The 27,505-nt window shown below is 41.7% G+C and overlaps 1 protein-coding gene across 3 annotated transcripts in view; it reads right to left on the bottom strand.

Annotated features, from left to right (window-relative positions):
- Nucleotides 1-27,505, bottom strand: part of LOC124611079 (cation-independent mannose-6-phosphate receptor) — a 619,359-nt gene that overhangs the window by 404,052 nt on the left and 187,802 nt on the right. For all 3 annotated transcript variants that reach the window (XM_047140214.1, XM_047140213.1, XM_047140215.1), the window contains exon 12: nucleotides 23,922-24,081. In XM_047140214.1, the coding sequence (XP_046996170.1) occupies nucleotides 23,922-24,081 (160 nt within the window). The remainder of the gene's footprint in view (nucleotides 1-23,921; nucleotides 24,082-27,505) is intronic.

Genomic DNA, 27,505 nt, shown 5'->3' with positions numbered 1-27,505 from the left:
GCAGTCTTGTTCCTCCTGCCACTGAACTTCACTAATTCCCACTATATCGAACTTTAACCTATCCATTTCCCTTTTTAAATTTTCTAACCTACTTGCCCGATTAAGGGATATGACATTCCACGCTCTGATCCATAGAACGCCAGTTTTCTTTCTCCTGATAACGACATCCTCTTGAGTAGTCCCGGCCCGGAGATCCGAATGGGGGACTAGTTTACCTCCGGAATATTTTACCCAAGAGGACGCCATCATCATTTAATCATACAGTAAAGCTGCATGCCCTCGGGAAAAATTAGGGCAGTAGTTTCCCCTTGCTTTCAGCCATTCGCAGTACCAGCACAGCAAGGCCGTTTTGGTTATTGTTACAAGGCCAGATCAGTCAATCATCCACACTGTTGCCCTTGCAACTACTGAAAAGGCTGCTGCTCCTCTTCAGAAACCACACGTTTGTCTGGCCTCTCAACAGATACCCCTCCATTGTGGTTGCACCTACGGTACGGCTATCTGTATCGCTGAGGCACGCATGCTTCCCCACCAATGGCAAGGTCCATGGTTCATGTAATGATATCTTGCTCAAAGAGGCAGAAGCATGGGCCATTGATGTACGTATCCATACATGTTATAAACCTGAAAATCAGAGGTGAAATCAAAGTTGCATATCAAACTTCCTGGCAGATCAAAACTGTGTGCCCGACCGAGACTCGAACTCGGGACCCCCGCCCCTCGCGGGCAAGTGTTCTACCAACTGAGCTACCGAAGCACGACTCGCGCCCGGTTCTCACAGCTTTACTTCTGCCAGTACCTCGTCTCCTACCTTCCAAACTTTGCAGAAGCTCTCCTGCGAACCTTGCAGAACTAGCACTCCTGAAAGAAAGGATATACCGGAGACATGGCTTAGCCACAGCCTGGGGGATGTTTCCAGAATGAGACTTTCACTCTGCAGCGGAGTGTGCGCTGATATGAAACTTCCTGGCAGATCAAAACTGTGTGCCCGACCGAGACTCGAACTCGGGACCCCCGCCCCTCGCGGGCAAGTGCTCTACCAACTGAGCTACCGAAGCACGACTCACGCCCGGTACTCACAGCTTTACTTCTGCCAGTACCTCGTCTCCTACCTTCCAAACTTTGCAGAAGCTCTCCTACGAACCTTGCAGAACTAGCACTCCTGAAAGAAAGGATATACTGGAGACATGGCTTAGCCACAGCCTGGGGGATGTTTCCAGAATGAGACTTTCACTCTGCAGCGGAGTGTGCGCTGATATGAAACTTCCTGGCAGATCAAAACTGTGTGCCCGACCGAGACTCGAACTCGGGACCCCCGCCCCGTCGCGGGCAAGTGCTCTACCAACTGAGCTTCCGAAGCACGACTCACGCCCGGTACTCACAGCTTTACTTCTGCCAGTACCTCGTCTCCTACCTTCCAAACTTTGCAGAAGCTCTCCTGCGAACCTTGCAGAACTAGCACTCCTGAAAGAAAGGATATAGCGGAGACATGGCTTAGCCACAGCCTGGGGGATGTTTCCAGAATGAGACTTTCACTCTGCAGCGGAGTGTGCGCTGATATGAAACTTCCTGGCAGATCAAAACTGTGTGCCCGACCGAGACTCGAACTCGGGACCCCCGCCCCTCGCGGGCAAGTGCTCTACCAACTGAGCTACCGAAGCACGACTCACGCCCGGTACTCACAGCTTTACTTCTGCCAGTACCTCGTCTCCTACCTTCCAAACTTTGCAGAAGCTTGCAGAACTAGCACTCCTGAAAGAAAGGATATAGCGGAGACATGGCTTAGCCACAGCCTGGGGGATGTTTCCAGAATGAGACTTTCACTCTGCAGCGGAGTGTGCGCTGATATGAAACTTCCTGGCAGATCAAAACTGTGTTTGGAAGGTAGGAGACGAGGTACTGGCAGAAGTAAAGCTGTGAGTACCGGGCGTGAGTCGTGCTTCGGTAGCTCAGTTGGTAGAGCACTTGCCCGCGACGGGGCGGGGGTCCCGAGTTCGAGTCTCGGTCGGGCACACAGTTTTGATCTGCCTTGAAGTTTCATATCAGCGCACACTCCGCTGCAGAGTGAAAGTCTCATTCTGGAAACATCCCCCAGGCTGTGGCTAAGCCATGTCTCCGCTATATCCTTTCTTTCAGGAGTGCTAGTTCTGCAAGGTTCGCAGGAGAGCTTCTGCAAAGTTTGGAAGGTAGGAGACGAGGTACTGGCAGAAGTAAAGCTGTGAGTACCGGGCGTGAGTCGTGCTTCGGTAGCTCAGTTGGTAGAGCACTTGCCCGCGAGGGGCGGGGGTCCGAGTTCGAGTCTCGGTCGGGCACACAGTTTTGATCTGCCAGGAAGTTTCATATCAGCGCACACGCCGCTGCAGAGTGAAAGTCTCATTCTGTCTAAAGTTGCATATCTTTCATCTTTTCATGAGGCAGTCTGTCTTGCTACTGTGTGCAAGAAGCCGGATGATTTGTTTCAACCCCCACATGCAATAATGAACCTTTCCGTGTATTCAAAATGACACCAATTTCAGATGACATGGACAATTGGCTCATACCACCAACATATGACGTGCCCTCATTGTCCTAATTGCCGGGAGATTGGTCATCTATGTATTTATTGCCCCCAGGTATTGGGCAAATCAAACCACCGCCAAGGTGGATTTCTGAAATTTAGGGTCAATGGAAGACCTAACCAGGAAAACGACAGATGGGCAGTAGTAGCCCTCTGCGGCTCATAAGGACAGACAATCCCATCAATTTTTGTGGCTTGGAAAAGGTGGGAAACATTGTTTTCGGAAGGAGAGTAAGAATTTTGGTTGATACAGGAGTTCAAGTGAGCACTGTATTTTTACCTCTTGGCAATAATCAGGCATTAAAGCCACCTCGCTGCAGTATTGGTGGTTTACGGATGGAATTAATAAAGTCTATTGGAACTGCCCTGCTGAACTAACAATCAATGAAAGAAATTATGAGTTTAAGAGTGAAGCATTAAAGAAATGAGAACAAGATTTTGATGTTGTCCAGGGGAACGATTTGCTACACCATTTTCTGGGTGTCATTGACAGAGTGCAAACTGCTCAATGTTGAGATGCAATTTACCAATTTGGTGGTGAAACACTGAACAGGCATGAGGAACTCTGGGGAAGAGGCCTATTCATCTAGATTCTGATGAACCGCATATCTGCCAATAACCCTGTAAGCATATGTGATGGTATCAGAAGAGTTCTCTGGATGATGGCCAAAATTTTAGATTCTAATGGAACAAACTTTTGGACTGACCCATACACCCAAAATGGAGTTCTAGGCAGACTTCACATTCATGTTAAGGTGGCCTTTCAAGGCTGAGACTGTGAATGGGAAAATGTGTGTGCCGGTTTGCCTAAATAATTTCAGTATGAGACTTCATAATGCCCTGTGGGACTTTACTGGCCAGTATATAGGAGATATCTAATTATGAGAATTTTTCAAGAGGGTAGAAAACAGAAGTCACCGCACATGAGGGAAGTTTACTCAATCATGAAATCCCTTAGAAATTGCTTACAGGAAAAACTGTCACATTTGTCAGAATCTGAACAAAGTCTTTTGTATCCAGTACTAGAAAGAGTTTGCAGGGCTGTTTGAGGGGAGGTAGTATTTGCTGGCCACAGGCCTAACATACCATAAAGTTCCAACCAGGAATGCTGGACTAATAACTCCAAAACCCTATCTAATTCTGTACCACTTTCAGTTCGTTGTGTAAGAAAATATTCAGCAACAGCTCAATGCTGGAATTATTCAACCTTCATCCAAGCCCTAGGCCTACAGTAATTGTGGACAACAAGTGTGTTAATGGTGAGGAATCCTATCACTTTTGGCTCATGTAGATGAAACATTGCCTACGTTAGGGTACTGTTAATACACTCCTGGAAATGGAAAAAAGAACACATTGACACCGGTGTGTCAGACCCACCATACTTGCTCCGGACACTGCGAGAGGGCTGTACAAGCAATGATCACACGCACGGCACAGCGGACACACCAGGAACCGCGGTGTTGGCCGTCGAATGGCGCTAGCTGCGCAGCATTTGTGCACCGCCGCCGTCAGTGTCAGCCAGTTTGCCGTGGCATACGGAGCTCCATCGCAGTCTTTAACACTGGTAGCATGCTGCGACAGCGTGGACGTGAACCGTATGTGCAGTTGACGGACTTTGAGCGAGGGCGTATAGTGGGCATGCGGGAGGCCGGGTGGACTTACCGCCGAATTGCTCAACACGTGGGGCATGAGGTCTCCACAGTACATCGATGTTGTCGCCAGTGGTCGGCGGAAGGTGCACGTGCCAGTCGACCTGGGACCAGACCGCAGCGACGCACGGGTGCACGCCAAGACCGTAGGATCCTACGCAGTGCCGTAGGGGACCGCACCGCCACTTCCCAGCAAATTAGGGACACTGTTGCTCCTGGGGTATCGGCGAGGACCATTCGCAACCGTCTCCATGAAGCTGGGCTACGGTCCCGCACACCGTTAGGCCGTCTTCCGCTCACCCCCCAACATCGTGCAGCCCGCCTCCAGTGGTGTCGCGACAGGCGTGAATGGAGGGACGAATGGAGACGTGTCGTCTTCAGCGATGAGAGTCGCTTCTGCCTTGGTGCCAATGATGGTCGTATGCGTGTTTGGCACCGTGCAGGTGAGCACCACAATCAGGACTGCATACGACCGAGGCACACAGGGCCAACACCCGGCATCATGGTGTGGGGAGCGATCTCCTACACTGGCCGTACACCACTGGTGATCGTCGAGGGGACACTGAATAGTGCACGGTACATCCAAACCGTCATCGAACCCATCGTTCTACCATTCCTAGACCGGCAAGGGAACTTGCTGTTCCAACAGGACAATGCACGTCCGCATGTATCCCGTGCCACCCAACGTGCTCTAGAAGGTGTAAGTCAACTACCCTGGCCAGCAAGATCTCCGGATCTGTCCCCCATTGAGCATGTTTGGGACTGGATGAAGTGTCGTCTCACGCGGTCTGCACGTCCAGCACGAACGCTGGTCCAACTGAGGCGCCAGGTGGAAATGGCATGGCAAGCCGTTCCACAGGACTACATCCAGCATCTTTACGATCGTCTCCATGGGAGAATAGCAGCCTGCATTGCTGCGAAAGGTGGATATACACTGTACTAGTGCCGACATTGTGCATGCTCTGTTGCCTGTGTCTATGTGCCTGTGGTTCTGTCAGTGTGATCATGTGATGTATCTGACCCCAGGAATGTGTCAATAAAGTTTCCCCTTCCTGGGACAATGAATTCACGGTGTTCTTATTTCAATTTCCAGGAGTGTATTTTAAAAGGTGTACAACTTTGCTTCCGCTGTTTTTCCCCAACATTTGAGGATTTAATGAAACAAATTGGTTACACATGTATCATTAAAAGTATTTTCCATCGCTGGCCACTACTTTCTCTCATCTTTCAGGCGGTGTGTGTACGAATCCCTCGTCAAAAAAATTGTTCATCTTTTGAAGTGATCCACGAATCGATCCAATTTGTGACTTCTTCATGAGATTGGAAGTGTTGGTCAGCCAGGCCATGCGCCATTGATCCAAACAATGTCTGGAGAATACGGTGGGTGGGGTAAGACTTCTCATTTTAATGTTTCCAAGTGTGTTTTGACCTCTTTGGCGACATGGGATCAAGCATTGCCATGCTGCAAAATCACGTTATCATGCCTCTTGCTGGATTGTGGCCATTTGTCTTTTAGTGCCCTGCTTAAACACATTAATTGCATTTGATAATGAGCACCTGTGATTGTTTCACCTGGTTTTAACACCTCATAGTACACGACACCGAGCTGGTCCCACCATCTTGGAGACGCGAATATTCAGTTTGGCTGTCGACATGGAAGCATAGCTGGGATATCCCCATGATTTTTTGCGTTTAGGGTTATCGTAATGAACCCATTTTTCGCCCCCGGTCACAACGTGATGCAGAAATCCCTTCAATTTTTGCCTTTGAAGCAACTGTTCACAAACACACAAATGCCATTCAACGTCACGGTTTCAGCTCACACGGGACCCAAGTTCCTTCTTTCTGAATCATGCCCACAGCCTTGAGACGTTTTGAAATGGCTTGCTGTGTCACTCACACTAATCATGCCAATTATTATTGAGTTTGATGGAAGTCTTCACTCAGAAATGTCTCCAATTCTGCATCTTTGAAAACGTTCTCTCTTCCACCATATACCGGTCTACGACGGTAAAATTACCATTCCTGAAGAGTTGAAACCACTCACGACATATTCTTTCACTAATAGCGTCCTTACCATACACACTTGAGAGCATTCGATGAGACTCAGCTGCTGTTTTCTTCATACTGAAACAAACAAAACAGTAACACCACTCGCAAATGATGATAATTAGGCTCGTAAACTGACACTTTCAATCAAGAACAACTTTATGATGCAGACATAAATTGACTAATGTTTGAATGAGGTTATGCTGAGTGAGGTCCAAGCTAACTGCCTGACATCTGCAACCCGTTTCTTTTGACCGCTACTTACCGTTGTCGCCACCTATTGGCAAACGGCGGAAGCAAAGTTGTACACTTTGAACTGCTATGGATATGGAAGTGGGTTATCGTCAATTTCTACTGTGCCCCACGAGAGGCTGAAGACCACTCCTGTAGTGTCATCTGGGTTGTATGAATTCCTTAGAATGCCTTTTAGCTTAGTAAATGTGCCCACGACATTTCAGCAGTTTGCAGATTCGTTGTTATAAGGATTGAAACCCACTCTGTGTTTGGTTTATTTAGAGGACATTATTGTCTTCTCACGTACAATCAAAGAACATGCCAAACAGCTAACAAGGGGAACATTTGAGTTTGAAATTGGAGAAATGTTATTCAGCAGAATTATGATTCAGTACCTGAGTCTTATTATTAATTTGGCTAGGGTGAAACCAGATACAAAACTTACAGAAGCAGTAGACAATTTTCCTGTACTCACTAATATGAAGGAATTGCACAGCTTTCTTCATCTCATGACTTACTGTCATTGTTTTGTCAATGACTATGCTATAATGGCTAAACCACGGACAAATTTTTCTCAAAAAAGGGGTACCTTTGAGTGGATTACAGAGTGTGAGACAGCCATGAGTCACATTAAAGATGTTTTTATGAGTTCTCCTCTGCTAATATGCCCAGATTTTGAAAAACCATTCATATTATCTTGTGATGCATCCGATTTTGGTATTTGTTGTGTTCTTAGTGAGGAACAAGGTGGTAATGAAAAACCCACTGGTTACGTATCTTGCCAACTTAACAAGGAAGAAATTCATTATAATGGAGAAAGAGTTATTAGCTCTGGTATTTATGGTACATAACTTCAAATGTTATCTGTATGGCAGGACGTTTACAGTAGTTACTGAATATGCAGACCTTCTGCAGCTGCTAAATTTGAAGGACCTATTAATCATTTGACTAGATGGGTGTTAAGCGAGTATGATCATGACATGCATTGTAAGCCTGGGAAATTACATCAGAATGCAGCTATGTCGAGCAGGAAGGTCCGTTCATTGTAAGCAGATGAGATGCCTATTATGGAGCTGCAAGAAGCTCAAAAGCAGAATGCAGAGTGCAACCAATATGCCAACCTCCCAGATTTTGTACCTGAAGATGATATTCAAACAATGGAAAAATCCAGTTTTTTTAAAAAAAGGGGCGCACAACTACAGTGGTTATTAGCGCCCAGTCCAGGATGGAATGTAACAATACAAGAGAAGGAAAGTTGCTACTCACCATATAGCGGAGATGCTTAGTCGTGATAGGCACAATAAAAAGATTCACACACTCATAGCTTTCAGCCATTAAGCCTTTGTCAGCAGTAGACACACATACACACACTCTCACACACACTCATGCAAATGCAACTTGCACACACATCTGCAGTCTCAGAGAGCTGAAACTACACTCAGTTGCATTTGGGTGTGTGTGTGTGTGTGTGTGTGTGTGTGTGTGTGTGTGTGTATGTACAGCTGACAAAGTCTTAATGGCCGAAAGTTATGAGTGTATCAATTTTTTTATTGCACCTATCGCGACTCAGCATCTCTGCTATAAGGTGAGTAGCAACTTTCCTTCTCTCGTCTTGAAGATGATATTCAGTATTGCAACTCACTCTCCCCTCCTACTCCACTGTGAACTAATTGGTGAGGCCGAAAGGGCTTTAGCACTTTATCATCACTGAATGCCACGAAAGCATTCATACCTGTCAAAGCTGAAAATGCTCCACTAACAAACTAATTGCCGTGTTCTACAGGTGGAAAACTTATTAGCGTGATATTGAGAATTACAAAGGTGCTTAGATTTTTACATGCATAACAAGGCCAACAGACACAACTGGAAATTCCATTGCAAATTTTGCCAGAAACTTCTGGACCATTCAAGATTGTAGCATTGGATGTTATAGGACCCTCCTCTCAGACACACACACACACACACACACACACACACACACACACACACACACACGGTATCTGGTTTTAGTACCAATTGCCAACATGACAGCAGAGGCAGAGGCAAAAGCTTTAGTCGATCACTTAGTATTACCATCAGGAAGCCCTGATGCCATTCTAATGGACCGCATTTCACATCTTCTTTATTTCTGCAAGTGTGTAAACTTTGAGGATTACGAAGTGGAAAAATACTGCCTTCCATCACGAAACCAATGGAAATGTCAAAAGAGTACATAGAACTATCATTAAAATGTTGTTTTATAATGTGAATAAGACATAACAATTGGGATCAATATCTGCCATACATACTGTCTGTTTATTACAGTAGAGCTCATGAATCAACAGAACACATTCTTATGAAGTAGTATACAGGTACCCAACGATCTTGCCCTTTGAATTAGATAAGACGCCACCTAATGTTTACCTAGGAGAAATGAAGAGTTTAGCCTGCTGATTTAAGATGATTTGGAGAAGAGTGAAGCCGACTAACTTCAAGGAGACCTCAAGACAGGTTCTGCAGGGCAATAGACAAACAATGCTACCCTGATAACTGACCATGTGATTGGGTCTTGTTGTGGAACACAACAATCAAAAACTTTCCAGTTTTTCCCATCCTATAAAGTTCCATACCAAATTATTCACTGGACATGCCCACTGAACACTGAGATACATTTGGCAGATCACTCTGCAGCCGACCATTTCAATATATTGAAGCCTTCAATGTGTACAAGTAGAACCCAGCCCATGGTAGCAGCAGCACCAACGCAAGTCAAACTAGGTATTGTAATAGTTATATGGAAAATAAGGAACCTTCCGCCGCAGTAGCACCAAGGTACACCCAACACTCTATGCATCCCTAAGCACTATGATCACGAGACTGAGCACAGCCCTATGAGAAGGTTTTGCCAAAATTATGGAACTATACTGTCAATAAAATGGTTTAGTCATATTCTGCATTTTCTTGTCACACAAGCTGGATGCCCTACAACCCTCAGAGCATTAACTAGACATTTGTAATTTTTTGAGATTTGATTTCTCACTTATCACTGAGGTATTACTTATTATCATTCTCAACCCCTTTCACTTCTAATGATTGTATACGCAGCATACCACAGTGTATCAGCCGTGTAAGGCCTTAAAACACCTGTACACAAAGAGCGTATGGAGATATGATGGCAGGGCTTATGTAATGCCAACAATCCCCATCACAATAGCCAACTGTCACACAGATAGAGGCTGCAGCAGCCCACCTGGCCAAGCCAGTATGTGTAGATGCCGTGACTGCAACCTGAGACATGCACCAAGCCTTCCTGCAGTGAACAAACTGTTCACATGAAGGGTTCCTGGCCTCCTAGTGACATGTACTCTGACATGAAGCTTCACCATGAGTAATTCAATGCTTTCCATTTTTCATGGGACTGATTAATCTTGTGAGACTTCCTCTCTCAATGAACTTGATTCAGAAAGATTCAATAACTTGACAATAAAATTGCAATCTTTTTGCTATCCGATTTATTTCAATGTCTAAACCCCTGGCCATAAGTGGAGGATGTACTTAAACCATAGTACAGCATTTAACTTGTTCTAGTACTATATATTCCCCTATTGCTGTGGGGCTGCCTTGAATGACTTGTGTGAATTATCTATACATGCTGATATGATTCTGAACGTATGCTGTCAGCCCTGGGGCTTCGGAAAAACTACTTAGTGGAATGTTTATCTTTCCATAGCGATTTCTTCACAATGCTGGACAAATGCAGCAAGACAAGTGCATTTCTCGTACACAATAACATTATTATTCACTGCCATTTTATGCTAGCTTTATTCAGGAGTTCAGTTACGAAATCGCAATTTAACTGGACAGAGAACTGTGAGAGACACTGTGTCATATGCCTGGTGGGCAGCTGGCTGTGTGTCCTACCACATACCACTCTGCTGAGTGGGCAGAGGTTTGAGGAACCACATCATGCTATTTTCTATATGGACTTGTTTGGAGAGACAGCCAACTGGGTATTCCTATCTGTTTGGCCCATCCTGAGACTCCTGGTACCAATTCTTAGGTAAGGGCACCAATCGGAAATAGTGCACAATATTTCTGGTTAGCTTCCACAACACTGTTAATTGATTCACTGGCTGAATCTTTATATTTCTATTAGACATGAGTTACAAGCCACACACAGCAACACAGCACCACAGACGCTGTCCCACCTAAGCATATGGGTTGTGCACAGGGAGCCCCCACATGGCTGTTACCTTCTCCTACCCCTCTAGCCTTCGCGAATGGTACCTCTGAGCAGGTGGCCATTATGTGACATCATAAGGTCCCCTGCTTCCCCTCTCTTAGATAGGCTTCACCATTCTGATACCACTATCATGCTGCCACAGCTGATCACACCTTGGCCTAGTGCTATGTGAACACCTCCAAGGGAAGTAGAACTGTGCCTGTGAATACCAAAAACCATGATAACCAGATACCGCCACCTACTGTCATTGATATTCATCCATCACAATCAATCAATCAATCAATCAATCAATCTGTTCATAGCCTAGGAGAAGGGACAAAATAATCTTGGTTGTGTTATTACCCACGTCAATGTTTGGCATTACCAGAACTGTATACTGTCTAGATCTGCTTATTCTCTCTTGTTTTACTTCTAGTATGGATACCGCGAGTGAAGCTGTGATCACAGACTTACATGAACTTCAAACTTGTTAGTTCTAAGCATTCGTTTATTTATTTTTTATTTATTTCTAAAAAATGGGATACTAATTATGTAATAAGTATTGTTTTCTCTTGTGGACTCCTGGGAAGAGAGGTAACTGGAACTGAGCGCTTGGGGTAAAGTGCAATTAACACGTCCTGCACACTTCAGTATCATGCAACTAGGTATCACCTGACATTCCGTAACACCCTTGACATATTGTACTCTCTATTAAGGTACTACACAGAAGATTGTACAAAAACTTTTAAGTTGCATGCTTATGATGTACACATACTGCTGACTAAAATGAAGAGTGTCAGCTCCATTCTGCTCCTACAGTATAATATTACCGTGACCACAGACCTAACACCTAATGCTGTTGTCAGGTTGTGAATGTACCATATTTACTCGAATCTAAGCCGCACTCGAATCTAAGTCGCACCTGAAAAATAAGACTCGAAATCAAGGAAAGAAAATTTTCCCGAATCTAAGCCACACTTGAAATTTGAGACTCGAAATTCAAGGGGAGAGAAAAATTTTAGACCGCACCTCCAAATCAAAACAAAGTTGGTCCATTGTAATATGAGACACAATTTAGGTTGAATAAATGACGATACAGCTACAGTAGTTTGGTTCGAGTCGTAAGCTTAGCAGTTAAGCTTTACCAGGTAGCCATTGCTATGTGTCAGGCACTCCGTCCATATTTATACGGGTACCTTTCCTTTTTCACGTGGTTCATATGGTTTGTATTGATTGTATATTTTGCTTTGATCTGGTAAGTGCCGTTATCTTTGTTATAGGTGTTTACGTCACTCTAAGCTGAAAATTCATTACTGTACTGTGTCATGCATTGTTTGTTGCATTCTGATAATGAGTGCTTACGGCCTGTTGCCACTCGCGGCATGGCTTGCTTCTGTGCACGCTACTGCCACTTACAATAAAAAAAGAGAGAGGAATTGTCTCATTAGCGAAACAATGGCAAGAGACTGCTATTTGTTGTTACTTACACTGCTGTTTTCTTCGTTAATGATCAATGTTGTTGTTGTGGTCTTCAGTCCTGAGACTGGTTTGATGCAGCTCTCCATGCTACTCTATCCTGTGCAAGCTTCTTCATCTCCCAGTACCTACTGCAACCTACATCCTTCTGAATCTGCTTAGTGTATTCATCTCTTGGTCTCCCCCTACGATTTTTACCCTCCAGGCTGCCCTCCAATACTAAACTGGTGATCCCTTGATGCCTCAGAACATGTCCTACCAACCGATCCCTTCTTCTGGTCAAGTTGTGCCACAAACTTCTCTTCTCCCCAATCCTATTCAATACTTCCTCATTAGTTATGTGATCTACCCATCTAATCTTCAGCATTCTTCTGTAGTAGGTGTGGGCTTCGTATCTATCTTGGCCACAATAATGCGTTCATTATGCTGTTTGTAGTAGCTTACCCGTATTCCTATTTTCCTATTCATTATTAAACCTACTCCTGCATTACTCTTATTTGACTTTGTGTTTATAACCCTGTAGTCACCTGACCAGAAGTCTTGTTCCTCCTGCCACCGAACTTCACTAATTCCCACTATATCTAACTTTAACCTATCCATTTTCCTTTTTAAATTTTCTAACCTACCTGCCCGATTAAGGGATCTGACATTCCACGCTCCGATCCGTAGAATGCCAGTTTTCTTTCTCCTGGTAACGACATCCTTTTGAGTAGTCCTCGCCCGGAGATCCGAATGGGGGACTATTTTACCTCCGGAATATTTTACCCAAGAGGACGCCATCATCATTTAATCATACAGTAAAGCTGCATGCCCTCGGGAAAAATTACGGCTCTAGTTTCCCCTTGCTTTCAGCCGTTCGCAGTACCAGCACAGCAAGGCAGTTTTGGTTATTGTTACAAGGCCAGATCAGTCAATCATCCAGACTGTTGCCCTTGCAACTACTGAAAAGGCTGCTGCCCCTCTTCAGGAACCACACGTTTGTCTGGCCTCTCAACAGATCAATAAGAACGAAATAATAGACTGCATATGATAGAAGATGCTCTCAACGAGAGTTTAGCGAAAATTTTTCTCTGTATGAAAATCTTTGCAGACACCTCTTTAGTACATTACATTCTGCACAGAAATCAGAGTCATCTTAGTTTTAAAAATCTAGTCAGATGCTGTGCTTCATTTCTGGCTGTATCACTATTCAGCATAAGAATAATACGAATATAAACATGACACGATATGTATATTCTTCCGCGTTTGCTGTTGTCTCACTCTAGTTTCGCAGTGTATTAGGCAGACAGGATTTAAATGAGATAGCAGCGAACATGAAAGAATACGTGGCATAATGTTTACATTCATAAAAGTTCATATTAGCAACCATCTCTTGTCACAGGTAGGAAAAAATTCAGAACATAGAGTTGGCCATATTGACATACATCCCAAACAGTCTTGCCAGTCGGATTTTCGTAGGCCTAGTAGATTTTTAGTGATGACTTCAAATGCAGACTGTGTTGATGTCTTCAGTCCGTAGACTGGTTTGATGCAGCTCTCCCCTCTTTTCTATCCTGTGCAATGCAGAGTAGCAACACTTATAAAATAAGAATGAAAATAACTTAGACATTAAACGCTGAAATTTAAAACAAAATTTTATTAGGTTTGTAATACATCTTATACGAAATGTTTAAAATATAAGTCATGATTCTGAATCACTATCACTCTATTCTCTGTTGCTCATTTCTTCTTACAGAGCATCGTTCTCCGTACCATCTAGTGCATTGAATATCGAACATTTTTTAAATGCTTGTTACACACTCGGATTTGGAACACACTTCCATGCCTCATAAATCGATTGGCACACTTGCGACAAACTTACGCGTTTTACATGTCCTGTTGGTGTCAGTTGTCTGTCGGTTTTCGAAAGCTTGTCTGTGTACATGTGTTTAAGCTTGTCCTTCAATGGTTTAATCAAAAAGACATCAAGTGGTTGCAGAACTGACGTCATCCCTCCTGGAATTATTTCCAAGTTCGTTTTGCTTTCCTCTAATTTTCGTTTTACTGCAGGTGTTGTATGGCCTGCGTACGCATCTAATACCAACAGACTGCATAAACCAAACATTGCGCCAGGACGATTCCACACACGCCTAATCCATTCCAGCACCATGTCCTCTGAAAACCACCCAGTTTTGTTTGCTCGTATAATTACAGTTTTTGGAAACACTTCCGATTTTGGTAAAGTCATTCGCTTGAAAACTATGAATGGGGATAATTTATGTCCATCTCCTGTGCAAGCAAGCATAACGGACATCCACTATTTTTCACCCCCTGATGTAAGAACACTTATGTCTTTCTTTCCTTTGGCGTCAACCATATAATTTGACGGCATATCAGAATATACGTGAGTTTGGTCAGCATTTCCTATCTGACCAAGAAGGTATTGCTTTTCTGTGCGTTGCCTAATTATGAAGCACTGAAATTTCACAAGTTCTTCTTCATAATTTTTCGGGAGCTTCTGTGCAACTGAAGTTCGCTCCGAATTGAAAAACCCCAGCGCTTCATAAACAGATCAATCCAGCTACGACTAGCCTTAAAATTTTCGATTTTTTGCTCTCTAGCAATTTCATGTGCCTTAATTTTTAAAATTTCAGGATTTACAGGCTGGAATTTCTGTCTCTGTTCCTTAACAAATTCATTAAAATCACTTCTAGTGCATGTTATCGGCCACACTTTGGCCCACTAAATGCTTTCCTGTTACTTGAACATTCAAATAATTTCTGTCTCTGCAGTCGCCATCGCCTGACGTTGCTCTCATCAGTTCTGTATTGCAGACCTGCACCACAATTAGAACTTTGTTCCGCAAAAGAAATAACTCCCCTCTTGTATTTGGCACTATAATGAAAGCGCTTCATTCTGGTTCACTAACACCAACAAGCACTTCACAAAATTCCACGAAGCAATAGGTGCCGCTACGTGTAATCTTAATGAGCCCCAGCCTTCGTGCAACAATCCTAAAGCCTTGTGCATTGTTGGTATTTTTGTGTAAAGAAATTTATTTTTGTTGCTAAAACTATTTGAAAGGCTGCTACATTGGAAGATGACCAATACGGAATTTCTATTTACTTCGATGGAAACTCAGGGCAGAGAAAAAGTTCATCTTCTACCTCTTTCTTTTCTTTTCAATTTATTTAGACGCAGAGGTTTTGGTGCCAGTTTTATCTTTCTGCCTGCAAAGCATGCCTGTGCAGCGCTACATATATTCGATGGCAGAAGTTAGTTGTGGTGGCACCTACCAACATTTTTCAGAACTTCTGCTTACTTTGCACTCGGTTCTAAGCCACAGGCGGTTTTTTGGATTACAAAAGCCAGAAAAAAAGTGCGGCTTAGATCTGAGTAAATACGGTAACTACAAGGGACCAGTGCTTTTAGGAATGGAAAAAGGACACGTAACATTATATTCAGATGTAAGATTTAATTGTGCACATCTGTTTAGCATTGTGTGTTTTGTGTAATACGATTTCCTTCTCTGTTTAATGTCTGCCATCACTGGAGCTATACAATGATCATAATATTACCTGGCTCTACCTCTACTAATCTAACTCTGCCTTTAATCAGACTAGCTATGTGGCTCTTGTATAAAAAGGGGTATTGTAAGTGATGCTGAAGCTCACCCAAAGAAGCCATTGCAATGCCACAACCAAAAGTTCACTACCATGGATAAAAACTACCTGACAAACACAGGAACATTTATATCCATGAACACTGCGTTTAGCTGCAAGATTTAATTGTGTATTTATTTCACTTTGTGTAATTCATTGAAAATATGTTGATTTGTGGACAGGCCATAAAGATGGTCATAATATTGATAGATTTTTCTATATACTACATGATGACACTAAACTACATAAATGAAATGCTGTGCTTATTAATTAGGATAGGCTTTTGTGTTTATCTCCCCAACTTGGGAAAGACATGTCATCACAGATTTATTTAGCATTTAGACTCTAAGGGTTGTCTTAACATCCCTGCATCTGTTCACCATTTTTAACTCCTCGTTAGTAGGTGCAATAAGTACTTTTATCAAATGAGTAAACTGTAAATGGTTTTGTTGTTACATAGCTTCACTTGCACGGGCTTGCCAAGGACAGCTCATTCTAATCACGATAGGTTTTACAGACTACCTATATCACAAAAAAAGAGTAGCAGACCTAGCAGATCTATGGCTGAGGTTTTTATAGTCATGTTCCTCTGCATCCTCGATATTCAATCAGGGGTATGTCAAATATGTACATAACACACAGTTACCAAGCTTGTATACAACTTTGGCAGTAAATTTATCAAGACATGGCTGAGTTAGATATCTGATACTACACAACTGTTATTTCATTAAGGGCACGTATTTCATCTTAATGTTAATACCTGCTGACACTGTTACAGAAGAGAATCTTAGATTACAATGCCCTCAGGATACTTAAACAATTTTTTCAATGGATTTAGTATTTTATTGTTCCATTTTGATACTCAGTCTAGTAAGAAGAAACATTTATTTCACCTATTAAATGTAGATCATACGGGTTACATCTATTGAATTCTGTGTGCAAAGCTAGACTTAAATTTTAATTGTGATGCTGACGAGAATGTAAGGTCTTTCACATTCCTCCTTTCACCCCATGTGATACAACTTACCTGTACTTGAACTTAAGGCTCTCACAATCAGTGGGAAACATTTGTTTCTAAATTATACCCCTGTTCACTCTTATTGTGTAACGCACCATGATGGCTCCCTCTAATGTCACCAGGGAGTGTTGTACCATCAATTCCTGAGGCACACACCACCAAGCAAGTGACACCACAACCTCCCCCCCCCCCCCCCCAACTCCTACGCCCAATCACCAATGCACTGTCCCACCACCATTGTACCACTTCAACATCATACCTCACCGCACCACCCCGCTGCCCTACTGGTCTTCTAGGCAAGCCACGTCGTTTCAAACCCCCTGAAGCTTTTCATAACTAAGATCTTATGAAATATCCCAATATTGTAAACATATGCTCCTCAGTACAATATATTTACAATTATTCAACACTCACCCTCCTCTAGCCTGTAATACACATATTAGAGCAATCCACCTTCCCAAGGGAGTGCCAGATGATCTTTTGCAATCTCTTAAAGTTTCCACTCCTGCAGAAGAAGTAACAAAAGTGCACTCACCAACCTGCCTGAAGGGTTTTAGGAGTATTTTATTGAAAACTCTGGGGTGGAAAATTCTTTCCCTCTCCAGCTAAGAGTTGTTGTCTGACTGAGGGACTGCTCCCATGGCTTCTGCTCCATAACTGGCGTATGTTTCAGGGCAAAGACAGTTTGCATTGTTGAGGACTGCTGATGGGGAATGGCTTGTGAACATCGTCTTCAGGCTTCGGACCAATAGAAAGTGTTGGAGAATGGTCATAGTGGGGTACAATAGACGTGAGCAGAGCAGCAGGCCCAGAACCGACACTCTCTGTGCAACCGCATAACACACCTCACTCCTGAGCCACTCCATAACTTAGCCATGATGAGTCCTCCAATAAGTTGTTAGCATGCCCACCATCCCCAGGTATGCCCTTTGTACGCCGAGTGCTGAATAGTAGTGTGCTTCCACCTAAATCATTGCCAATTATTCGCTAAAAATACCCTGTAGGATGCCCACTCCTTTGCTTTCTCTCGACTCCTGCACATGACGAAACTCAAAAAGTTCTAATCTGTGAGCAGCTCCTCTCCACAGCTTCCAAAACTACAAAGATTTTAAGGGTACAAAGAGACTAAAGTGCTAACAACAACATCACATGGATTACAAAATCACTCCAGCCTGTGCACTACTGATTACGTGAAACACAATTCTTTAGAAGAATCTTAAGGCCAACTTACTTTGAATCTTCTTTGGCCCCTTTCATAATTATCAAGGTTGCCACAGGTTTCCCAAAGTGAAAATCCCTGATTTCCAGATAAGTTTTAGCATTTGACCCCGACAAATTTTGAGATCTCAAGGCTAAGTAAAGACACAAGTTGACAAAAAAATGTACAGACTTCTGTAATCCTCCCTTGTGTGAGCAAAAATCTTAAGTACTAATATTAACACCTTTTGTAATGAACTATTTTTAGATGGAGAAGGCAAGCCAAATGGTGTATGTGTTTCATTAAGACAACTATGGTTATTTATTTCAATAAAACAAAACACATTTGGCGACAAAAATACAATCTTGAAAAAAGTGTACAACGCAGGGAAGAACTGTGTAAACCAACACTATAGGTGACCACCAATAAAATGTTGGTTCTACTATGTTCGTTATTGTCGGTTTTTAGTCACTGTGTTATGTCTATTATTTTATGTCTATTACTTTTCTTCTGAGAAATATATGAGTACATTGCGTACAAACTGCCAGTGACTGCCACAATTTTCTTCTTCTTATCATCCATACTTTCTAATACATAAATTATTTTCAAGGTGCCAAAATGTACTAGAATAAATAAAATGTCTATAAAACGCAGCACTGTACAATGTACTTGCAGTCAGACAGTCGCAATTCCTGAAATCCATCGTCAGTAGCCTCTTGCATGACAAGGAGCACCGCAGTGTTCAGTCCTTGGATAAACTATGAAAATACGCCGCATTATGCCACACACAAACAGACCCGGCCTGCAGGCAGATCAGTGACATTAGATCTGATGGGCAGGGCTTGCACATTAGTGGGAAATGATGGGCATCAGATCGACAGGCCCAATCCATTAGAGATACCTGCAGAAATGGCCTGCAGTTTTGGCTCTTTGTGGAAGTCCACCTGTGTGGCCAGCTATTCACGTGTCAGACACCGTGCTGATGTAATGAGACCACATTGATCATTCCATGCAACAGATAACTTGCACAAATACTCTGAAAATCAATACTAATGAGGTAGCAACTCACCAAAAAGATGATCGCTGAGCTGCAGAGGGGCTCATAGAAAAGACACTCACACTCTCACAACTAAACTTTCAGCCATAGCCTTTGTCAGAAAGTGAGAGCAATATACACATTCACACAGTCACTCACGCATAACTCATGCACATATGACCACCGTTTCTGGCCACTGCATCAACAATCTCTGAGAATCCGATCCAAACAAACCACTTCTCATGTCTCCCTGCATCTCATCGGCAGCTCCTAGGCTAGTGGCAAGAAGTGGTGGAAGCGCTGACTGCAAGGTGAGGGAATGGTAGGAAGGGGAGAAGCAGTAAGAATGAGGAAGTAGGGAAGCAGTGCACGTACTCAGCTGCGTCCAGCCAACGACAATGCATGACATCACGGTAAACATACCATTTCATTTACTGAGACAAAAAATGAGATTTTTTGAGTATCCTACCCCCCTCCCGGGGTGCACTCAGCCTCGTGATGCCAATTGAGGAGCTACTCGACCAAATAGTAGCGGCTCCGGTCAAAGAAATCCATCATAACGACCGGGAGAGCGGTGTGCTGACCACATGCCCCTCCTATCCGCATCCTCAGCTGAGGATGATACGGCGGTCGGATGGTCCCGATGGGCCACCTGTGGCCTGCAGACGGACCGGAGTGCTACCCCCCTCCACTCCCCTCCCAATGTCCCTTTATGTTTTAAATTCCCTGATTTCCAGAACTTGTGGCAACCCTGATTATGATTTCTGTATCTCCGTTTATTTTTCGAAGTAGCATTATAACGGAACTACTGACGGCCTTGGGAGAGCCAGTCATGACAAAACTCTACCATCTGGTGAGCAAGATGTATGAAACAGGCGAAATACCCTCAGACTTCAAGAAGAATATAATAATTCCAATCCCAAAGAAAGCAGGTGTTGACAGATGTGAAAATTACCGAACTATCAGCTTAATAAGTCACAGCTGCAAAATACTAACACGAATTCTTTACAGACGAATGGAAAAACTAGTAGAAGCCAACCTCGGGGAAGATCAGTTTGGATTCCGTAGAAACACTGGAACACGTGAGGCAATACTGACCTTACGACTTATCTTAGGAGAAAGATTAAGGAAAGGCAAACCTACGTTTCTAGCATTTGTAGACTTAGAGAAAGCTTTTGACAATGTTGACTGGAATACTCTCTTTCAAATTCTAAAGGTGGCAGGGGTAAAATACAGGGAGCGAAAGGCTATTTACAATTTGTACAGAAACCAGGTGGCAGTTATAAGAGTCGAGGGACATGAAAGGGAAGCAGTGGTTGGGAAGGGAGTAAGACAGGGTTGTAGCCTCTCCCCGATGTTATTCAATCTGTATATTGAGCAAGCAGTAAAGGAAACAAAAGAAAAATTCGGAGTAGGTATTAAAATTCATGGAGAAGAAATAAAAACTTTGAGGTTCGCCGATGACATTGTAATTCTGTCAGAGACAGCAAAGGACTTGGAAGAGCAGTTGAATGGAATGGACAGTGTCTTGAAAGGAGGATATAAGATGAACATCAACAAAAGCAAAACAAGGATAATGGAATGTAGTCTAATTAAGTCGGGTGATGCTGAGGGAATTGGATTAGGAAATGAGGCACTTAAAGTAGTAAAGGAGTTTTGCTATTTGGGGAGCAAAATAACTGATGATGGTCGAAGTAGAGAGGATATAAAATGTAGGCTGGCAATGGCAAGGAAAGCGTTTCTGAAGAAGAGAAATTTGTTAACATCCAGTATTGATTTAAGTGTCAGGAAGTCATTTCTGAAAGTATTCGTATGGAGTGTAGCCATGTATGGAAGTGAAACATGGACGATAAATAGTTTGGACAAGAAGAGAATAGAAGCTTTCGAAATGTGGTGCTACAGAAGAATGCTGAAGATTAGATGGGCAGATCACATAACTAATGAGGAAGTATTGAATAGGATTGGGGAGAAGAGAAGTTTGTGGCACAACTTGACCAGAAGAAGGGATCGGTTGGTAGGACATGTTCTGAGGCATCAAGGGATCACCAATTTAGTATTGGAGGGCAGCGTGGAGGGTAAAAATCGTAGGGGGAGACCAAGAGATGAATACACTAAGCAGATTCAGAAGGATGTAGGTTGCAGTAGGTACTGGGAGATGAAAAAGCTTGCGCAGGATAGAGTAGCATGGAGAGCTGCATCAAACCAGTCTCAGGACTGAAGACCACAACAACAACAACATTATAATTATCCACCTCTCTTACCACTGCAAATTTCTTTTCCATAACCCCCCCCCATCCTCTCCTTTAATTTATTCTGCTCAATGATATCCCTTTGCAAGTAGAAACATTTGTCTATTTTGAAGATACGCAACTTGCTGGTGTAGGGCACCAATTTGTTTACATTATTTTGATATATTCATTGTTAACCAATAGCTTTTAAGAATACGCAATGCAGCAAAAAATTCGATGGAGTATGAAAGAATGGAAGCAATAAATTAGAACACCCACCTTAACAAACCACATATTACTTTGACGGTGACAGCAACACAACAATAAAAAGAAAGCTTCACTTAATAAATCAATCTTGAGCTTTAGGGAACAAAAAGCGTCTTGTTGCATCAACAGTGGAAATAAAAGAAATATGACAGGAAGATGGCAACATTCTGGTGCAGGTAGCAAGTGAATCCCTTTTGACAACACTTAAAACTTTTGTTTCATCCCCGTATATCTTTACACTGAATGGCAAACATGGTTGCAATGAAATTTTGGCAGGGAGCTTCATAGGGCGTGGCAGAAATGGCCTTTAAGAAGGAACTGAGTGCAGAAATATGAGAGATGTGAAGAGATATTCCCCCTCAAGTAGATGCCTAGCTGGTGTGATTGTTTCCCTAGTGCAAGCAACTCCTTCTAAAGACAACTTTACATCAAATTCCAAAACACCATAGCATGCAGTCAGAGCATCCTCTCCCTTATATTATCCATCCTTTTATTATTATTTATCTAAAAGCAAAGATGATGTGACTTACCAAATGAAAGTGCTGGCAGGTCGACACACACACAAACAAACACAAACATACACACAAAATTCAAGCTTTCGCAACAAACTGTTGCCTCATCAGGAAAGAGGAAACTAGAGGGAAAGATGAAAGGATGTGGGTTTTAAGGGAGAGGGTAAGGAGTCATTCCAATCCTGGGAGCGGAAAGACTTACCTTAGGGGGAAAAAAGGACGGGTATACACTCGCACACACACACATATCCATCCACACATATTCAGACACAAGCAGACACTCCCTTAAAACCCACATCCTTTCATCTTTCCCTCTCCTTTCCTCTTTCCTGATGAGGCAACAGTTTGTTGCGAAAGCTTGAATTTTGTGTGTATGTTTGTGTTTATTTGTGTGTGTGTCTGTCGACCTGCCAGCACTTTCACTTGGTAAGTCACATCATCTTTGCTTTTAGATATATTTTTCCTACGTGGAATGTTTCCCTCTATTATAACCATATCTTTTATTATTATATAATTTTAACAATGTGCAGTTATATTTATGGTATCCATTACAGATAAAATTTAGTGATTAGGTAGTAAACAATGCAAGATCATAAAACCTTCCTAGTATCAGATGAAATGAAATGAAGAGTAAATGTAAAAATAATATATTACATGTATTTGTAAAATTTAAGGTCAACGTGCCAAGCTATGAAAAACTGTAAATATTAAGTATATCATTTCACCATAAGAATTTAGGTAACTATATTAAGTTTTATATCAAATGCTCAGCACTCCAGCACACATCTGACAATATCTTTTTTATTTTATAGTAGCCCCGTGGCTCAAGAGCTGTAAATTTCATGAAATTTACAGTGACTAGCATCACAAATGAATAGTGGCTAGGATGGGAGCAGTGGAAGTTGCAAGCAATGGGAAGAGAGTGCACAGTAATGATATAGGCTAGGGCAGAGAATGGGAATTCCATTTTACATCTGAGACACAGCAAAGACAGAGCTTGAATTTGGAATAAGATGAGCGAGAGTCTCGTTTTGGGTTTTTGCATCTAGGTCAAGGTACAGTGAAGACATGTCAAACTTAGTTTTTCTGGGTGGCAACCAGCCACATGTGAGCACAATTATAATACTTATAAATTCCAGGAGTGAAGTAGAGTTATGTACTTAGTAAAATACAGCTACACTGACGATAAGACCAGCAATGAACTTCTGCCATAAATTGTACTAAGATACTAGCTGAACCATCGCTTACCTTTTGCAATTACTGATTGAGTGCAAACTTCACCCTTGGTTGTTCAGTAATACTTATTCAAAATCATTCCAACTATAATTTGATACTTTTATGTAGTTCAGATTCTACGCATCAAGGGATTCTTCGAAATGCACTGGTGTATGATCATATCCACACAAATAAACTTTTTTTCCCTTCTATCCAACCTTTTCTTTATCTTTCTATTATTTCTTGTTTTTTCAGTTCCTTGCAACTACCTCCATCCCTCCTCTCTCACACCACTTTCTGGTCATTATATTGTTGAATAACTTTGTAATTTTAGTAAATACTCTTTCCTTTCCCCTGTTTTTATTTAACACTTTACACACTACACCTTCCCTGTCAGAAGAGATCTTCATCATCCATTCTTTCCAATGGAGTATCTAGTTTATGTCTGCATGCCTTGCCTTTTTCCTCATCAGTATTTTATTGAAGACAAGACGTAGCCTTCAGCTAATATAATTTATTTGTGTTATACGAGTTTCACTCAGTTTTTGCTATCACTGAATATGGCCTTTTTCATTCATCTTGGTATCAAAATATCTCTCTGACATAATGTAGATCACGAAATATTAGAAGCACTACATACCAGTTCATATGGGTTGCAGTAAAATGTTATTGTGGTGGAATAATGGCCCACATCACTCTTTGGATCACGGCACATAGCTCCATTAGAATACTGCAAAGTCAAGACACCATTTTCGAATGAGGGACCTAATGAGTCAGTGACGTCTCCTAAATTCCTGAAACTATAAATACATAATGTTTAACAAGATGGCTTAAGTCTTGCACACACAATGAATGTATGAGTTTATACACTAAAATTCAATTTACATAATTAAGAATCCATCAACAGACTTCTAGTTGGGCACCACAGCCAAGATAAGTTTAAAAGAAAGACATTATTCCACTAGCCTGTATTTTAAAATAGTACTTACTAAGAATTACTGGTTTCTAGTGTTGGTCATTCACAATTGCATAACAGATGTGGACACATCATCCCTGTCAAACAGATATATGTCATGTACTGGTGTTCTTAGCAAGGTCATCAATGTGTGCATCTGGTATGCAGGTGAGAATGAGTGATGCTTGAAGCTAGCAGAGTTTAATGAAGTACTATTTTAAATATAGCCTCGTGGAACAATGTCTTCCTTGAAACAAGAGTCCTTCACTTTCATGATTAACAAATAACACAAGCATACAAAGAAGGTATCACTCTTTTGAAGGTATGCAACATAGTTTAAATATCTAATACTAATACTAAAACTGAATTAATATGGTATGGGATGAAAATATGAAATCAATAGTAGCAAAGGCAAATGAAATGCTTATATTTGTTACAGCAATTCTGAGGAATGTGCAACATTATGTTGAGGAAATGTATACATCCTAATCTAGATAACTGTGACAGTGTTTCTCAGAATCAATTTGCAAGGCAGCGAACATCAAAGGAATTCATGTAAACACTTCTAGATGTTGGTTCACATGGCCATTCTCCACAGCAAGCACAGAGCCACTTGTTTTGTAAATAAAAAATTCCTTCTCTTGCTGCACTGAATTTTATTTCTCCAAGAAGTGTTTTGCCTTTTTTCAGCTTAAGACATCATCAGTGGGATCTAGAATGATACAGTTTTGTTTTGATATGTGTTATTTATAGATTATAAAACACTTCACATCTCTTTTTTATGTAAATAAGTGATTACTTATGGTTCTTCATGTGTATCATTCTAGATCACACTGACGATTCCTTAAAGTGAAAAAGGCAAAATGCGTATGGGAGGAATAAAATACAGTTCAGCAAGAGATGGCATTTTTCATTTACAAAACAAATAACACTTACAGGTGCAGTAACACATAGCTATGTGTACATGGAAGTGTAATAGTGTTTTCAGGAAACTCCCAAAAAAAAAGATCTGCTCAAGAAACTTTATGTAAATTTAAAGAACCAGTATTCATGGCAGGCTGTGCAACAATTCTGCTGCATCCATCATACTTCTGTGTAAAGACAATGAGAGTAAGATAAGAGAGGAATGCAGCCAGTCATTTTTTCCACACATCATTTGCAAATGGAAGAGGTCAACGGGTAGCCACTGCTGATGAAAAGTGTCCTCCATTATGTGCCATACAGTAATAATTTTGTAGGTAAGGCTCTTATGAAACAAAACATCTTTCTTGTTATGACCTCTACTGCAATAAGTCGTGCCATTTAACAAAACAAATCCATGGCAAATTGCGCAGTTCTTCTTTGAATCTTTTTCCAATTTTTCTAATAATACATTATTTTTTAGAGTCTCAGCCCAACAAAGAATTGGATGAATGAGGGTTCTGTAAATAACCTCTATCATGTGTGAATTACACTTCCTTAGGATTATTCCAATAATTGATCATCAGAAGTTTACAGACAAAATAAAAACAAAAATTTTCATAAATGAATGAGCTGCATTTTAATATGGAAGAGAGATCTTCTACACAGTGTTCTTGACATGTACAGACGCTAACAGGGTCACTCAGCAAGAACCAAGGTCCGGTTGTTGTGATGTGGTCTGTGGTCGCTTAGCATGACAAGCATTATATGGCATAGGAAAATCACTGCTTCTCTCAGTCTTCGTGGTCAAGGGTTGGGGGCTTGCATCTCCTGAGTCAACCAAATCCCATTTCAGTTGCTTTAATTGGTGGATATTATCCTACTGGCATTTCTTATTTCACCAATGTCCTGTGTAGAAATAAATGGTGAGCACCTTGTCTTGCCTGTGGTTAAGTGCTGGATGCAGTTCTCCAAGATTCCTGTCCTTTCACTGAGCCCCTGTCACTAAAAATTGTTTTGGGTCCTCATCTATAGCGTGAAGTGGCTTTTGCTAGTAGCTATTATTTTGATATGTGGATCAGCAGGCCTGATAATCAGAAATTCCGGAGTTACTCTTAATAAAGTTGTAAAAGGGCTCATGTTTTGCCGAATTCTAGTTCCTTTGTTACTTGATTAAGCATAAATAACGATTTTTTAAAAATTCTGTGTGTGTTTTCATCTGAATGCTTACATGTCAAAACTGTTTTAAAAGCATTTATATCTACAACTGACTGTCAGTTTAAGAACATTTGTGGTTTTAATGGTCAGTTTTTCTTGCTCCTAGTTACTATGTCAAGGTCAGCAACCTGCGAGTGATCTGTACTTATTTCTGTTATACAATTTTAATGTATATTTTACATGTATTTTAGATTCTGAGCTGAATCAAGTAACTGTTTGATGTGTAAGCTGAGATCAAGCTAGTCATCTTATGTTGGCTAATGCATTCATTTTCAGGTCTTTGTAATTCTGTTTCAAAACTATTAAACAAATGCATCTGTTTTCCAGCTCTTTTGTGAATTATCATTTTAGACATTCATTTTTTTACTCATTACACAAGTTAAAAGATTGTTTTGAGCTGAATGTTGTCCTTAATTTTTTTTTTTTTTCAAATTGTGGTTGTTCTACAATATTATTCAAAGTAATTGTTAACAGTCTTTTGAGTGGCTCTGGGGCAAGACGTTAAATGTTTGTGCGATTTAAGAATTCAGATCTGCTTAAAATTGAAAAATAAAATAAAAGTATAAAATTTTTGTGTTATATGCACCCAGCAGCTTATCACATCTAGATCCAGGCTCCCTCCTACCCATGTCTTACAGGGAACCCCTCAAGTGCGAGGTTGCATAAAGCATGTTTACAGCATTCAACGCCCCATATACTGTGTACCATGCAACAACAATATTGGTTGCTAACAGCAACAGTGAGTGGGCCTGGAAGTATCCAATGGTGAGTGCAGCACGAGGCTACGGAGCGTAGTTGAACTACTTAGTCGATGAGTAACTCACAACATTGCTACAGTGTTAGTGGTGTTGATACGAAGCAAAGCAATGGTAACAATAAACAAAGCAAACATTGCATTATATCTACAACAGTTGTCAAATTTGAAATTTTGTCGGAAAGGAAGCCAAGGAATCAAGCATACTGAAAAAGAAGTGGCAGATGAAATATTAGCATTTCTGCAAGATAGATCAGTGGAATATATGGTGTCGTATACGTTCGTCTGTGCTGATAATGTACATGAAGAGTACAATGAGGACGATACATGCTTAATAAGAAAAAGTGATACTGAAACAGGTGTCGAGCCATGTAGCTCATAATCTTTGTTGGACAGG

This window comes from Schistocerca americana, chromosome 1, assembly GCF_021461395.2.
Source record: "Schistocerca americana isolate TAMUIC-IGC-003095 chromosome 1, iqSchAmer2.1, whole genome shotgun sequence".
Classification (NCBI taxonomy): Eukaryota; Metazoa; Arthropoda; class Insecta; order Orthoptera; family Acrididae; genus Schistocerca; species Schistocerca americana.
The sequence above is the reverse complement of the archived record's forward strand: the minus strand, read 5'-3'. Positions and strand labels throughout refer to the sequence as shown.